Source organism: Lepus europaeus, chromosome 8, assembly GCF_033115175.1.
Source record: "Lepus europaeus isolate LE1 chromosome 8, mLepTim1.pri, whole genome shotgun sequence".
NCBI classification, from domain to species: domain Eukaryota; kingdom Metazoa; phylum Chordata; class Mammalia; order Lagomorpha; family Leporidae; genus Lepus; species Lepus europaeus.
This window is the reverse complement of record NC_084834.1, coordinates 84,405,937-84,423,395: the sequence shown is the minus strand read 5'-3', so window position 1 is coordinate 84,423,395 and position 17,459 is coordinate 84,405,937. Positions and strand designations below refer to the sequence as shown.

Genomic DNA, 17,459 nt, shown 5'->3' with positions numbered 1-17,459 from the left:
ATTGAAGGTTAGTCCCTTTGCAAGAGAAAAAAAATGCCTATTAGGCTATAGAGGAGGGAGGAATGAAAATAAGGTGTGTATTCATTTGTAAAATAGGGATAACTATAGTAACAGTTTACAAAGTGCACTTATATCTTTATTAACCACTGTTCCTCAAATGTAATATACACTGAATAGCTGTTAGTTATTAGTATTTAAATAAGGATTGTCTTGGATTGATTTTGATTTGGGAGGAGCAAATATTTGAGGGCTTGAAACCATTTCTACCTGTTAACCATTATTCATTTTCTTTTTTTTTTTTTTTTTTTTTTTTTTTTTTTTTTTTTTTTTTTTTTTGACAGGCAGAGTGGACAGTGAGAGAGAGAGAGAGACAGAGAGAAAGGTCTTCCTTTGCCGTTGGTTCACCCTCCAATGGCCGCCGCGGTAGCGCGCTGCGGCCGGCGCACCGCGCTGATCCGATGGCAAGAGCCAGGTGCTTCTCCTGGTCTCCCATGGGGTGCAGAGCCCAAACACTTGGGCCATCCTCCACTGCACTCCCTGGCCACAGCAGAGAGCTGGCCTGGAAGAGGGGCAACCGGGACAGGATCGGTGCCCCGACCGGGACTAGAACCCGGTGTGCCGGCGCCGCAAGGCGGAGGATTAGCCTGTTGAGCCACGGCGCCGGCCCATTATTCATTTTCTGTTTAAAGGGGAAGCAACCATTTGTGGCACTGTACATACAGAAAAAAGAATTTATGGTCAGCAATAAGTGTCCCATAGGGGTTGGAAGCCATGGATTTGTAATGACACCAAAACAGAGTTGTGTGTTCTATTTCAAGCAAAGATAGGATTGTGAGTTCTCAAAAGTGGAAACGACTTTTAGGATGACTCTGGTTGTAGAAGTGTGCAATGATTAAATACTGAGAGTCAAGCATACACATAGAATTTTTAAAAAGTCTCAAAAGAACTTCTGGAGAGATCTGTGACCACTGAAATGCATCAGACAGTCATGCATATACTTGGCTTATGTGATCATAGCATGGGTTGCTTTGTCAAACTCAGCAATTCTGTTCTGCAAGTCACATTTTGTTTGAGCAGTTAGCAGTTGGTGCCTCGGTTTCAGCTGACATTTTGTTACTAAACACAGTGCTAACACCATAAGGTGATTTGTCAATGGTAAGAAAAGGTAGTTTATATTTCAGTGTAGTGAAATAGCACAGACGGGAGAGTCAATTGCTTGGAAGTCTGGAATGTGTCCATTGCTGTCAAGTCCAACACTTCTGAAAACATTTTTTTTTTTTACAGTAGGCTGCAAGACTGCTTTTTTGGGAAGAAATCAGGGAAAAAAAAATTGAGAACCCCAGAAAATATGAAGTTCTTTGATTCAGTAAAACTTTCAACGATCATTCTTCCAGTAAGCTTAAATGCTTTGAGAATGACACAGGTTGATTTTGAAGGGGGCATGGTAGTTCACAATTTGCATTCCTGTATTTTTTTCTTTTGGATACGTTGTATATTAAAACCAGGAAGACTTTTTGAATACTTTTTCCCACAGTGAAGTCTTTTGATTCTAGAATCATGAACATTTTATATCACTTTTGAAATTCTAAAAAGTCCCCCATGTAATACTGGGAAAGCCTAAGGATAGCAGAAATATTAAACTGGGAATGTCTTGTATTGAATAACAATCAGTTTCCATAGTGGCTTCCTCAGGGGTTACCTAGTTATCACGCAGGTAGGACGACGCTCCACAAAGACTTTCATTACTATAAGAACAGGTGTAAACCGATCAACTGCTTACCCATGGAACCTGGATCCTTAATTGCCAGTTTTACTTCTTGGCACAATCTATAAAATCATTGTACAGTTCCTTCTCTAAGAATTTTGGACCTTCTTCCTGTAAAGAAAATGGCAAATTCTGTTGAAATAAAAGAATAGGAATAGATAAGTGTTTATCTGGTCAAATATAAGGTGCACAAATTTCTTGGGTTAATATCAGGTTGGGGAAAAAAGTAGTTTAATCAGTTAATCAGAGTAACAAATTTCTCACAAGCTAAAAAGAATGTGGACACTGTAAGAAAGTGGGCACAGAACAGAGAGGAGACAGAATAGGAACCTGCAGCCAGAATGAATTTAATGAAAGAAAATAAACTGCCAGTGTGCACACAGATCGAACACGTGGCAGAGGGCCCAGACCCCGGTGGGCTGGGCCTTATATCTTATGTGGGCTAGGGGTGGGAGTGGGGGCAATGGGCAGAGGTGAGCTTCTCCATACAGATTTTTCAAGTTTGGCCTGTTGGCTTCCAAACCTGGGGAAGAATGCAGGGGGTGGGGTGAACAATACAGGGTGTGAGACAGAACTGGTCTCTTGAAAGAAGGCAGGGGTAATAGGAACCTAAACTGGCTGAGGCTTATGTCTTTGTTCCATCGGATACTGAATCTCACTAAAGGAAAAGCAACTTTTCTTACACCACTTCCAGGCAAAAGGTCATGAAGTAGAATTGTTACTGGAGAATGTTAGGGTTCTTGTCTTCGTGCAAGAAAGAATTCAGGCGTGAGACAGAGTAGTGGGAGGCAAAATAGCAAGGTTTATTAGGGAAGGGACGTCCGTAAGGATGGATGGGCACCTCTCCAGACAGAGCCTGAGAGAGAGTGCACAGTCGCTCGGACTGGGGGGGCTGAGGGGGGGCGCAGTTACATGGTTGAGTAGAGATTACACCTGGCCAGACCAGGCAGGCGGCTCAGCAGAGAGGCAGAGGGCTGAGCGCGCAGTCTGGTTGGGGTGGGGGGTGGGGGTTGTTAAGGAGATGGGTCTTGCTTGCTTCCCCACCTCTGCTCCTCTTGGAACAAAGGGCTTTTTGGATGTAAAGAGAAAAACTTTTATCTGTGTTTTCCCTTGAAGGTATCAGACAGGAGGAAGGCTAGCTGGTGCGGTCCTGAGTTTAGAGGAAGAGTGAGCAGGACCCCCTGGAGAATTGGGATCCAGAGCAGGGTGTTTGAAATGCAGATACTGGGCTGCATCTGGGAGATTGTGGAAGATTTGTTAGACAGAAGGGGGGAGGACCCCCCAGCAGGCAGGTTACCGGGTAGAAGGGGGCAGGGCAGGATATGAATACCAGGCTGCCCCAGAAACATTATCGGGATGACTTTGAGATGCAGATACATATGCTGGACACAGACATCTTCTCTTTAGGCCTTTGTCACACACACATAAGCTCATAACTGACTTCCTACCTAACAGAATGATGAATGAAATCACTTCATTTCCCAAATTTTTCTATGAGTTTCTCTCTGTCTGCCTCTCTCTGTATGTGATGTACAGCAGATGATTAAAAGTTAGCACAGAGGAGTACAAAATCATAAAACTCCAGTGTATAACACAAAATGTTCTGCAACATTTAGTTTAACTGTAATTCTCATTATAAGAAATGCATAATGGTTTCTGCTACTTTGAAAGAAGGGCTAAATGAATATTTTATGGAAAAGCTCTTGACTAATTATTGATCCTGCCTGTACCCCTAATTAACTTTGTAATTTTGGTGAATTACTTAAGCTTTTTGTTCCTCTGTTTCTTCATATGTACAATGGACATAGTTGTGGTGCTTATAGGATGAAGCCGTGAGGATTAAATCTGTATATATAAGGACTTGTCACCTGGTACATATAACTTATCAATTAATATTCTCTTACATTATTATTATTATTATTATACTGTGAATAGCATTCCACATTTTCTAAATGCAATAAATGCATTCATAGTGATTTGTTTGTACTGTCAAAAAATGCAGCAGTAGCCTGAGTGATTTTTGAACACTTACATTGTCCTGAGTGCTTTAGATACATTTAGCCATTTAGTTCTCATAACACACTTGTGAAGAAAGCTATTTTCAGATCGTCAGGGACCTGGACTCACAGTAAATGGTAGACCTGATTGTCAGGAAGGGTGGCCCAGAATTTGGACTCAAGTCCAGCTATTCAACTTCTTTTTTTCTTTTTTTTTAAGATTTATTTGTTTATTTGAAAGGCAGAGTTACAGAGTGAGAAGGAGAGAGAGAAAGAGAGAGATCTTCCATCTGCACCGGCCAGAGCTGGACCAATCTAAAGCCAGGAGCCAGGCACTTCTTATGGGTCTCCCATGTGGGTACAGGGGCCCAAGGACTTGGGCCATCTTCCATTGCCTTTCCTAGGCCATAAGCAGAGAGCTGGGTCAGAAGCGGAGTAGCTGGGACGATAACCAGCGCCCACATGGGGCATTAAGCCCAGAGGTGGCTGCTTTGCTCACTACACCACAATGCTGGCCCTCATGTAATTAACGTTTATGTTCTTTTCCTAGTACTTCAAAGCCTCTACATTCTGGAGTGTTTGGCTTGGGAGATTTTGAATTGAATGCATCCATAGTTGGTTATCACATAAATAATCAAATTATTCTTAATTTAGATCTTGTGAAAATGTGAATGGGTTGATTTTCTGATAAACTCTTTGAAATTAAACGTTATCTAATAACTTCCTTTCCATACCAGTTTATCAAACAGTTAAATCCCAGGTGAAGTAGTTGACCTCACAGATGTACAAAATGAGTTAGGGCAACTTGCTTATCTTTTTGCCCACAAACAAGATTTAGTAAATTCTGCTTTGTCCCTGGCAACACTTTACTGAAACTACTTTTTCACTCATTGTTGTAAAGGGATAGACAGGTGATCAAAATAAAGTCCTTACTCCTGTGAACCTTTGAAGCTTTGTTTCCTGGAGTACAGAAAGATATGGTAAATAAGCATGTGTGTGTGTGTGTGTGTGTGTGTCTCAGCTTGGAGAGATGCTCTGAGCACCACCACAAAAATCAATGATAGACACATGGGGAACAGGGAGGATTTACAAAGAGGAAGTGACATGCATGCAGATCCCTAAGAGACATGAAGGAAGAAGCTCAGCGTGCATTGCTTTTGGAAGGGCAATTCAGGAGGCAAGGGTAGGGCATAGCCTGGACCAAACTGGAGGAGCCGCGGGAAAGCCAGTGTAGATGAACTGGAGGGAAGAGGAGTTACAAAATATAACACAGCTACCACAGTCACTTGCCTAGTTAAATGCAGTTCTTTACGGCTGGGATGAGACTTTATTTTATCTCTTGGTCAAGCAGAGTGTGGAGAAATACTACATGGAGTTCAGGAGGTGGAGGTGGGAAAATTTTTGACGTTTGATTCAGTCTTTGAGTTCTAAGAAACACACTGTCAAGGAGAGAGCCTAGAGAGGAGATGGAAAGGAGCAGAGCAAAGGTGTGAAGGTTCAGGGCTGGGAAGGGCCCATTGCTGCTTTTAGATAGGATCAGTGGCTTTCTCTATAAGAATCTTTTTTTCTTTTCTTTATTTGCTTCAAGATCCCAAGAAAGTCTTCATGTATAAATCCTACCCATTAAGTGTCAATGTGCTCCCATGTCATCATTTGTAGCCCTGATCAAAATCCAAATTAGAGTTCATATTCATTTGCTTGCCAGGCACATCTAAGAATTAATTTACTCTGCAAGTGTCATTTTGCTATTAAAAAAAAAACAAAATAAATATTTTAATGTAATTTCCTGGTTGTGTGTGTCAAAAGTTAACATTTTTTAATATGGCAAAATAGGCAATGCAGGAGTTGTCCTTCTACAAACAATACTTTTCTTAATTATTTCAGCATGCCACACCATCAATCAATATAGCACACATCTAAAACCACCCCAGCACCAGCAGAAGCTCAGAAAGAATGGAGAGCTTTAACTCAGTGGTCCCTTGCACTGGTAATAATTGTCAACATTTTTTAATGTTCTTATTGGGCAAAATGCTGAAATCATGAACTTCCTTTAACCGCTGCTCAGTCCTTGTACAATAATTTAGGACAGGAAGGTGGGTGTGTGCCATATAATGAAGACAGAGTCTCTATTTTCTCGCATTAATGCCCATCTTTACACATTAGGAAGCCTAGCAGGCAAGCGTAGTCATTGGCCAGATCACAGCAGTGGCTTATTTCTGTCTCCCAGGGGATGTGGGAAGACCCAACTGCACAGCAGTAACAATAAATCTAGCATATCCGTTTATGAAATAACTTTGGCAGTAATGGCAAGAGGATTTGGATGAAAGTGTGTTTGTGGTCTTCCAGCTGGCTGATCGGAGCCGAGATTCTACAGTAAAAGGCACAGGGCGGGATGGCAGATAGTGACTGCTTGGATAAGGACAGAGAGAGCTGGGGACCCATGCTGAGCTCCAGGGAAATGCAAACAAGACGGTCCTTTCAGAGGGTCCCCACGCTGTCCAGTGTCAGCATGAGGGATTACTGATGCCATCTGCTGGGTACACTTGGGATTTAAAAATGGAAGCTACCCAAACAACAACGTCTTCCTACACTGTGGCTCCGGTTCTTCTAGTGAGAAGAGAAACAACAACCACAAACACATCTAAAGGAAACAATGAAAACGAAACAAGTTCCTGTTTAGTGTACTTTAAGGGCTACTGGAGCCTTGTATTCTCAGTGCATTTCAGAGACTTAGAATATTTAATTACATTTTTCCCCCAATGGTAACACAGTTTACCATATACAGCACTCAGGGCATTGGATTTATTTTATTTTGTACCATGAACTTCTTGCTAAAAATCTGTTAGACACTATGTACCCCTTTGCCACATACTTCATTGCATAGAGCGTTTTGTCTTGTTTTGTTTCATTAGAAAGGGAGAAAACAGAAGAAGAATATATGTGACCATTTGGTGAGAACTACTGCATATGCATTTGAGTCTTCTATAAACTATAGTCACTCATCTTTTGCTCCTGTTTTGTGGAAATATTTTCCTCTGTTAGTGGTGTGGGATTATCAAGGGAATGTAATTTTAAATTATAGAATGCCCCATGGGTTCCAAAATGATTTCAGATCTCTTAGAAATCTGTAAGTAAATTGACATTGATTCTAGTTTACATTTCCACAAATGGACTAATCCCCTGAGATTTACAGTGGGAAATGGTTTCTGTGGTGAAATCCATGTAGAATATGCTGTATTCTAAATTGATTTTCCTGGAGATCCCTAAGACATGTATATTAAAATATAAATAGTTGCTATTTCATTTGCTGTGGGCCAGTGTCTCACTTAATAATTTTCATTATGACTTTATTAGATGGACACTGTCATTATTCCTATTGACAAATGAGGAAATTGAAGTTTATGAGCAGGTAATATGTTCAGTCACACCAAGAAAACAGAGGCATGGACTCTGACTTCAGAATCCATGCATACAAATTTGAAGCTGTATGTCCCGTGATATTAATATTTGAAACAATATTGCATATTAACTTGACTTTTATGTTAATTATATCTCTAATTGATATTAGCTTGTTAGAGTTTTCTGGATTCATTCTATAATGACATCTGTTCAACTTTGCTTAACGTAGCATTTCTGAATCTATTTGGCTATAAAACATTTACTAATGTCCGTGAGAAAACAGTTCTCACAATGCTGACACAAGCTGCAGTGTGGCTGTAGATGAAGAACCAGGGAGGGACTGGTTCTTTACTATTTTTCTGACCACTTGTTCCAGAATAACCGCTGGTGTCCTCTCTCTAGGCCTGCTACTCCCTGGTTCCCACCCGACCATTGTAAATGGGGAGAATAGAGAAGCAGACAGCTGCTATCTTTGCTGCTGCAGGAGCTCAGAGCACTGGAAACCTTTGCATAAATGTGTAGTATTTTAGGGCATCCTGCAAAGGGAACAAGCTTAATTTAGTTAAGTCACGACACTGAGTGAAAACAGCATGTTGCTGTTATTGTTTAGTCAATTACATTGTCCTGTGCACTTGTAGGGACTGTTCCACATTTATTACCGGTGAGACACACACTTTGGCAGTGTTGTTGATTTCTTTGCTATGCATTTTCCTATATTTAGCACATCTAAAGATTCGAGAACAAATGATGGGAGACGTGATGAAATATTGTCAGGCTTTTCTAAAGATTCCGAAGTTCTAAAGTTCCTGCCAGTGACAGATGGTCTGTCTTTACTCATCGCCTGTCTTCCTGACAGGACATGATTTTCTTTTTCCATTTTTTGCTCAATTCCTTTAAAGTAAGCTCAGCGTCTTGGGAGGTGGGATAGTCTCTTCTGTTATGATTCACATATATGGATGTGACATCAGCTTTATAAAAACAGGTGGAATGCTCTCTTTGCACTATCAATTTGTGTATATGGAACAATGAAAGAGAATTTTGGAATAAATGGGAGAGAAGAAACAGATTACCAAGGAAAACTCATGCTTTGATTTCCTCTGTTATTTTGATAACCAAACATACCGGAGTCCCCGTTGGATAACTTTTTACTTTCCCTATGGATTTGCCACTTTGTTTTGATAGCTCAAGTGTAATATATTTTAGGCAGAATCAATAAATGTTATTATTCACACTTAATATAAATACATATGATCATATTATTTTGATAAAGATTAATTTAGCATCTTTATTATGTCGTGACACCCTCAAACTTTATGAAATTTTTGTTTAAAAATACACAGTGTTTATTAACTTGTAAAACTAAGCATTCATACATTGAGACTTAACAGCTGTGACAATGATATGCCTGAATATTCAGTAGGTCCCATCTGAAAATAAAACTTTAATAAAAATTCTTAATTCCTTTTATTGATTTCAGATGTTTACTGCCAAAATAGGAGATGCATTACCCAGATAAAGAAGGTGGGAAAAGGAATTAATTTTCCCTCTTTGAATTCTAACATAACTGTGGAAATAGATATATAAGCTTTAAAAATTCTAAGATGTCTTAAAATAACTTCTCAAATCCCAAAGTAAATCCTCCAAGTTTGTAATGCCACTAGTTTGATAGAGCTTTACTTAGGCTTAAGTGTATCAAGTGGAAAGGGATTAATATTGCTAAGAAATACAGAAATAATCAAATGAATTGATTTGGGATTTTAAATAGTTATCTTTTGTTAACTCCACAAAGGCTTGGAACTTCTTTTTTTGTAAATCTGTCTTTGCTAATAATGTGTACTACACATCGGCTCAATTTGATAATATATGAAAAGCATAAACCATATTACTGCTCCTTTTTCTTTTTTTTCTTTTAATTCTACTGTAGGTTTTCATCACTCTGTGTGTATATATATATATTTTAAAGTACTTCAAAATGTTCATGGGGAATGAAATTAAAAGAAAAGTTTGGTGAAAAGCTATTTTGAAGTCACGTACATAAATAGTGTTACAAAAGTTCATGGAAAATGCATATTATAAAAAAACTATGCATGGAAATTTTCACACCAAAATAAACTTAAATTTCCATTCAATTTTCCCATGTACTTTCTGAAGCACACTCGCATGTCTTCTATTGTTAGAACTACACTAGTCATTTGAGTGAAAGAACTGAAAGTGTATTGTGTTTCCAAAGACCAGAATGTTGAATTCTCTAGTAAGTGCACCTTCTATTATTAATAATTAGTTACCCTTTTAGCCACTTTTCAACATCACCCACTTTTCACAATATTCAATTACAAATGATCAGAGAGCACATGCCAACTCCTTAGTTAGTCATGACAGTGTTAAGCTAGACCTAAGGAATACGAGGATTAATAATTAAGAGAAATGGTATTTCCCTTTTTTTACAAATTGTATATAAAGTGCTTTCTTTTTTAAAGATTTATTTATTTATCTGAAACAGAGTTAGAGAGAGAGTGAGAGAGAATCTTATGGTTCACTCCCCAGATGGCCACAACTGCCAGCAATGGGCCAAGCCTAAGTCAGGAGCCCAGGAGCTTCCTCTGGGTCTCCTACATGGCTACAGAGGCCCCAGAACTCAATCATCTGCTGTTGCTTTTCCCAGGTCATTAATTGGGAGCTGGATTGGAAAAAGAGCAGCCAGAACATGAACCATTGCCCAAAAGGGATGCCGGTGTTGCAGGCAGAGGCTTTACCTGTTGTGTCACGAGGCTGGCTCCTATATGTCTCTTTTAGTGGACTTTTCCTCAGATGATGGATGAAAACATTAACTTTCTGTACCATGTTGCAATCAAAAATTTCCAGCTTCTTTAAAATATGGTGTCACAGCCATATGTGGATTTCAATTGTGTTTATGTGTACAGTTTGTTTTATTACTACAGAATTCTTAAGTACCATTTTAGGATAATTCTTCCCCAAAGCAAAATGTACCTGCAGAAAACATCTTCAACATTCAATATTCATGAAGAGGTAAAAAACCATTGCATGATTTTGAAACAACACCTTTATAAAATCACAGAATTAAAAATTATCCCAGTAACTATGTTCATTCAAACATATTAAGGTTGGGCAAAGGTCCATAGCTGAGATTAAGAAAAATGTTTTGCATTCGCAGATTTTAAGATTGGCTAAATTACTCTAACAAGCAGACCCAAAATGTCATGTCTCCCTAAGCAGAGTATTAGTTGACGTCAGCACTGTACCATCACAGAGATTAGGGAAGGCAGGCCTGCTACCTGCACGGGAACACCTGTGTCATTCAGAGGTCTCTGGGCATGACATCACAAGCCCAGTAACCAAGAAAGGATAGAGTGCAGACCCAAGCAGATGGGAGGTTCTCTGCATCAGGACGTTAAGGGGCAGACATCACTTCTGCTCACATTCTATTGGCTAGGGCTCAGTCATGTGGTTTTGTGGTCCTCCCTTGCAGAAATACAGCCTAGCAGAATAGGAGAACGGGTTCTATTACATGAATGTTCAATTTTGCTTAAAAGTTGAAGTGAATTGCAACTATTAGGCTATTATCTTTTATTGCTGGTAAACTTGAAATCCACTCACTTGTTCATAGTGCAGTAACCTCATTTGGAAGGAAGCTTTACAACTAATGACTTGAGAGTAGTCAATGTGACAGAAAACCAGGTCAGAAACGGAGGGTTTGAAATCCTGATAGGAGCTCCAGTAAACCCCTTTCTTGAAAATGCGCCTTGAGACGAATGGGCAAATATCTGCTTACCCACAGTGAGTTCAGAGATACCTGGTACCCACCTAGGAATAGGGCCCCAGTGTAGAAATTGACGATATATGCTTTATCTATCTGCATTAGTGTGCTATTATTTTTTAAATTATTCCTAATTTACACTTATAAAATATGTTTCACTATTCATGACTAAACCAAAGACAGGAAGGAGAATTAGCCCCCTGCTGACCCTAGGCAAAGAATGGTTGTGCAGTGGCTACAGCCACGGCCTTAGATGACATATTCGCCTCTCTTCTTTACTGGGATGTCAGAGTCAGTCTTGTGTCCCAATCCTGTTGCACACTTTTGCCTAAAAGATTATTTTAAAAAAGACTGAGTAGAAGGTCAGTTTAATGGTCTAGATGAATTATCATAATGTTACTCTGTAACCCTTCCCATCTATGTAGTTCCTAAATAGCTATTGCACAAAACTTCTCGCTTAAAACTTTCTGTGGATAATGCAGTTCTCACAGCTGAAATTTTGCTTACTCTATCCACATGGAACAGATTACCTCAAAGAGGCCAATTTAAGCTAAATTGAGTCATCTTTTCTCTCTACTAATAATATTGCTTCAGAAGTACTTTAAATCTGTACTCCCTAAATTTTGGCTTATACTACTGTTTTCTCTGAATGCTTCCTATTTCCATATTTTAATTGTGTTCTTTTCCCAAATGCACGTGTTTTTCTCCATTTTACAATTGAGACTACTTTCTTTATATCTAAGTATCTGGGTGTATTCTTTTACAATCTGATGAAGGTTCCACTTATTTTATAATAGTCTTCATTAATAGAATGTGAGACTATTAAAGAAAAATAATCAGAAAATTAGACATAATGTTTGCCATTACTGCTATGAAGTGATGTTTTCCCTTTTAAACTGAAAATTGCCTTGGGTCATATTTTCTACATTATTTCACTTATATGTTGAACATGTGGGTGCTTCAAATATGATAATGGTGATAAAGCAGGTAACATTCTCACTTCTCTGATCATGCATTATCTACATGCTTTAGCAAGCTCCCAGGGACTAGTATGAGGCATAGATGTAGCATGAAATTTAAACCAAAATTTCAAACTAAAACTGAGATTCTGCAAATAGTTATGTATTATTAGAAAATATTGAATAAAATAACATAAATACATATATATATATATATATATATATCCAATAGAACTTCTGAATGCATTTTTCAGTAGGTATTTCTCAGTAGGATAAAGAATAACCACCCAAATGCAGTTCATGCTTTATAACTCCTTGCTAGTTATTAGAAGCTATCTTCATGTGACACCCAATATTTTTTCAAAAGTAACAATAATGTCTTACAGAACAATCTCAACATGAATCATAAGAACATGTCCAACAACATGTGTGATAAGATTTTTATGATGGAACAGAAACCTTCATGCAAAAACCACTATACACATAAACACACACACACACACACACACTTGACTTGAAGCCATGGAATATTTCAAATAAATGTATCAAACGTTAGTAAACCAACATTGCTACAACATATTATTTGCTTTTCCTTTTATATAAATTTTACTCCCTTTCATTTTATTAACAACCTAAAAGCTACTAAAATTCCCTGTCCATATATTTTTTTTTGTTTATTTATGTTTTAATTTGTTTTTAAGTTGAACAAATTTCATAGATTTCATACATACTGATTTAGGGACATAGTGATACTTTCCACCTTACCCTCCCTCCTGTTCATGCTCCCACACTTCTCCTCCTTCCTTTTTTGTTCCCTCTCTTAGCTTTTACAATGATCTATGTTGAGTTTACATTATACTCATAAATTAACCCTACACTACGTAAAGAATTCAACAAATAGTGAGAAGGAAAAACACTGTTCCTCAACAGTAGAGACAAGGGCTATAAACCATCATCGAATCTCTAAAAGTCAATTTCACTCCTATACATTACATTTTTGGTACTCTATTAGTTGCCACAGAGAAAACACATGATATTTGTCTTTTTTGGGATTGGCTTATTTTCACTAAGTTTAATGGTCTCAAGTTATATCCATTTTGTTGCAAAAGACAGGATTTCATTCTTTGTTATGGCTGAGTACTATTCCATACTACACATATATCACAATTTTTTATCCAGTCACCAGTTGATGGACATCTGGGTTGATTCCATATCTTAGCTATTGTAAATTGAGCTGTAGTAACCATGGGGGTACAGATAACTTTCATATGATGATTTAATTTAATTTGCACTGCCGATATCTTAATGTTAATAAAATATCTCTTGTTTATAATACTTTTTAAATTATGTATTTAGTTGTTGGAGAGACAGAGACAGATGTCCCATATGCTGATTCACTCCCCAAGCTCTTGCAAGGGCTTGGGCTGGGCCAGGCTTAAGCCTGTGAGCTTTGAATTCAGTCTGTATCTTCCATGTGAATAGCAAGGATCCAACTATTGAACCACCACCTGCTGTCTCCTAGGTTGTAGGTTAGCAGGAATCTGGAATCAGGAGCACAGCTGAGACTTGAGTCCAGCAGTCCAGTATGGGCTGCAGGTAACTCAACCTGGCATCTTGACCACTAGGGCAAAGACCCACCCAGCTTTTCCTGTTTTATAGTCAGGTGATTTTAGAATTAGTTCTACTTTATGACACAAGGATTTTCAAACGAACACAGAGCAGTTTAGTTTGTCAAGACAGTAGTTAACTTACACACAGGAAAGTATCAGAAGATGAAAATATTAATTTAGATTCACACAAAATAAATATATGTACTTCAGTATTTATTAGGTAGGTAATAGGAAAGACATCCAAGTTATTTGAGATAGAGAATGTTATTTGAGATTTGAGCTCAATTCTCAGTTAAATCACAAAACAGTTATTTATACGAGTAATGTTTTTCTATTGAAACCCATGCTTTTCTAGGCTTTTGAAGAATTGTAATTTAAAATTTAATTAGTAAGTCTGCAATGCTTCTACATGTCACACATAAATATTTCTATAGTGTTTTGCTAATGATTTTCTATCATGAATTGAATAACAGAGACCTTTATAACAAGTGATTCATTTTTTTTTGCTTGCTATTTGCAAAGTATGTCCATTTCCATGATGAATGCTTACTGATGGCTGGTTTATTTTCTATTCTAGGTTGTGGAGACTAATTTGGTTGCTTTTGACTGTCACTGGATCATTATAAATGAGGTAAAGCCCAACTAAGCCATGTTGTCAACTCTCTGTCCTGTTTTATACACACACACACACACATACACACACACATATATATATATATATATATATATAGAGAGAGAGAGTCATAGCATTCCCTATGACCTTGAATTTCTAAAAGGAGATAGAACATGAAGTAAACTTTTAGCTTACTGAGTGAATGCTGTTAAACAAAAATAGAATGAGCATTTTTAAAGATGATAAAGGGCTTTATGTGAATAAAATAAATGGAGAAATTGTTCCCTACTGAGTATCTTTTAGCTTTTTCTGTTGGCACATGCTGCCTGCTTAGGGAGATCATCTTTATAAAAAGTACGGTTCTTCTTTGTAAGCAAAGTGACTTCCTCCCAGTGGAGTACTTGTGTTCCATTTATATTTTAATGTTGTTTCTAGAACTTTTATATCTACCCCCTCTACACAAGGATTAAATAGTTTATCATATGAATATGAATAGAGAACCAATATTTTCCCCTTTCCAGGAACAAGTATGAATATTTTGGAATCCATAAACTTGTCAAATACTTTGTGAAAGTTTTGTTTTTTACAAGGGCAAAAAGTAAGATGAAAAATATACGACAACCCCCAAGACCCCTGTGAAATAAATTATTCCATTAGCAGTCAGAATCAGAGATGATGAGTAGATCAATCATGGACAAATAATGTGATCATGTGAATTTGTCCTTAGTAAGACAGAGTATCCGATGACAACTATTATTTAGGATTCAGTATAATGCATTCTTCTGTGAATATCAAGTATAGAACTATAGCAAGATTTGTTTTATGGTGAAATAGAATTTTGGGGTAAGAATTCTGGTTTTGCAGTCAGCAAGTTGGGTTTAGTCCTGGCTCTAAAATTTATTAGCTGTGTTATTATTGATACATAATATAATCTTCCTGCATCTCAAATAATTTATTTGTACTATATATATATATGTATGATATATATACACATATAGTTACATTTACTTTGTAGATTCATAATAAAAATTAAATGAAATGCAAATTACTGCTGTTAACATAAAGCCTGACAGTTTCACTCAAATCATACTGCAATAATGATCATTTCATTTTGAGGTTCACAGATCATTTTCTCACTTTATTTTGTTATACAATAAACATTATTCTAGGAAGTACAGAGAGAAAGAAGTCCAAAGAGGGTAGAAGATGTATTTCTCCTTTCATAGAAAAATAAGAAAAACTTTCAGTTTTTCTGGTAAACCCCACTTCACTGATTGAATTTTGTTTTTGTTTTTAAACTCAAGGTAAAGAGAGTGAAAACAGCATACAAATCTGGTTTTGGTCTGCCAAACTTTAGGCTGCATGGTTTGTCACTGTGTTTCTCTCATGAAATTAAGATGTGTTTTTCTGAGATGTATTTGGACAATGTGTATGTATGGGATCTGCTTCTCAGTGAATAGCTTCTAATTTTCCATCTAGACTTAGTCAGCAACAGAGAGGGAAGGGCAAAAGGGACAGGATCTTGATAATCCTCTAGGATAAATTTTCTAATTGCATTGCTTTGTTTCTATTTTTGCAAGGAAACTAAGATTTAAATAAATTAAACAATTAACCAAATACGATACAGCTATGAATGGTAACAATGAGATTTTTAAAAAACTTTTATTTAATAAGTAAATAAATAAATTAATAAATTTTGAAAGTACAACTTTAGGATTATAGCGGCTTTTCCCCCCATAACCTCTCTCCTACCCACAACCACCCCATTTCTCACTCCCTTTCCCATCCCATTCTTCATCAATATTCATTTTCAATTATCTTTATATACAGAAGATCAACTTGCTATATACTAAGTAAAGATTTCAACAGTTAGCACCCACAAAGATATACAAAGTATAAAGTACTGTTGAGTACTAGTTTTACTAGTTAATTTGCATAGTGCAATACATTAAGGACAGAGATCCTACATGGGGAGCAAGTGTACAGTGACTCCCGTTGTTGATTTAACAATTGATAATGGGATTTAAAAATCATTTCCAGAGTGAAACTTAGGTTGGTTTTGTTAAAATTTTTGATAATTCACATTATGGATATTTCAGAAATTTCCACTAACTCAGTTGTAGTTATTTATTCCACTAGTTTTTGTCTTAGTTTAATGTATTCTACATTAATTTCTTTGAAAATAAAAATTCTTCCTAATCAATTTGTTTTATCTCATACCCAACTTCTGATAAGCTGTGGTCTACTTGTTCATATCAATAGATCTGATAAGCAAAAAGAAGTTACTTCTTGCCTCCTTAGATACATGTAATAATCAAATAAAATTTAAATTTATATCATTAAATAGAAATAGACATCCCCTTCCATCTTTTGATAGGATTACCATAGGATCCCCTAAAGTGATCTTTTTCTATACTCAATTCACCTCCTAAAACTATACCTGAATCTAAGAAGTATGAACCCAAATACAGCAACTCAGGATAAAACAGTCATTTATTCACTATTTAAGGGTCAGTGTGTTTTTTGGAAGAAATCACCACTACCTATGAATGTCATACAAGATTGAAAGTTATCTGAGTAAACTTACATATATCTCCTTACTGATGAATAGCATGGAAAAAAAAAAATATATATATATATACATATATATATAGTTTCTTATATCTCTCATGCATATTGTGATACTATCTATTGATCTTATTGTTAAACCTTGCTTCATAAAAAATTAGGAAGAGAAAATACTGTCTTTAAGTGGTTGTTTCATAATTTGGGTCACTATTCTGTTGTAAAAACAAAGCAATCTAATATATAACTCACTAAAATGTCAGAACTTTAGAAAACTATATAAAAGATCTCAATTCTTTTTTTCACCCTTCAAACTTGGGATTTCTGCTACAAACTTTCATAATCACAGCTTCACCTACACCATCATCTCATCTCTATACCTATATCTACACCTAAACTATTCTCCTTTGTACCCACAGCCATGCTTTCTAGTCCTTGAACAAAGGAAATTATTTCTTCTGGGCAATCTAATACTTTCTAATACTTGCTATGTTTAAAACCTACACCATTTACATAGGTTATTATTTTTTAATTTTTATCTGTTTTATTTTACTTTAAAGAATTACTCATTTTATTATTTTGGGGGGAAGGGATGTGGGCATCCTAAATGCTATTTTTTTTAAATAATTTTTTTATTTTTTTTAAACTTTTATTTAATGAATATAAATTTCCAAAGTACAGCTTATGGATTACAATGGCTTTCCCCCCACCCCATAACTTCCCTCACACCCACAACCCTCCCCTTTCCCGCTCCCTTTCCCCTTCCATTCACATCA

The 17,459-nt window shown here is 36.8% G+C and overlaps 1 protein-coding gene across 2 annotated transcripts in view; it reads left to right on the top strand.

Moving 5' to 3' along the window:
- Positions 1-17,459, top strand: part of GRID2 (glutamate ionotropic receptor delta type subunit 2) — a 1,547,682-nt gene that overhangs the window by 910,604 nt on the left and 619,619 nt on the right. For both annotated transcript variants that reach the window (XM_062199157.1, XM_062199156.1), the window contains one exon: positions 14,083-14,136. In XM_062199157.1, the coding sequence (XP_062055141.1) occupies positions 14,083-14,136 (54 nt within the window). The remainder of the gene's footprint in view (positions 1-14,082; positions 14,137-17,459) is intronic.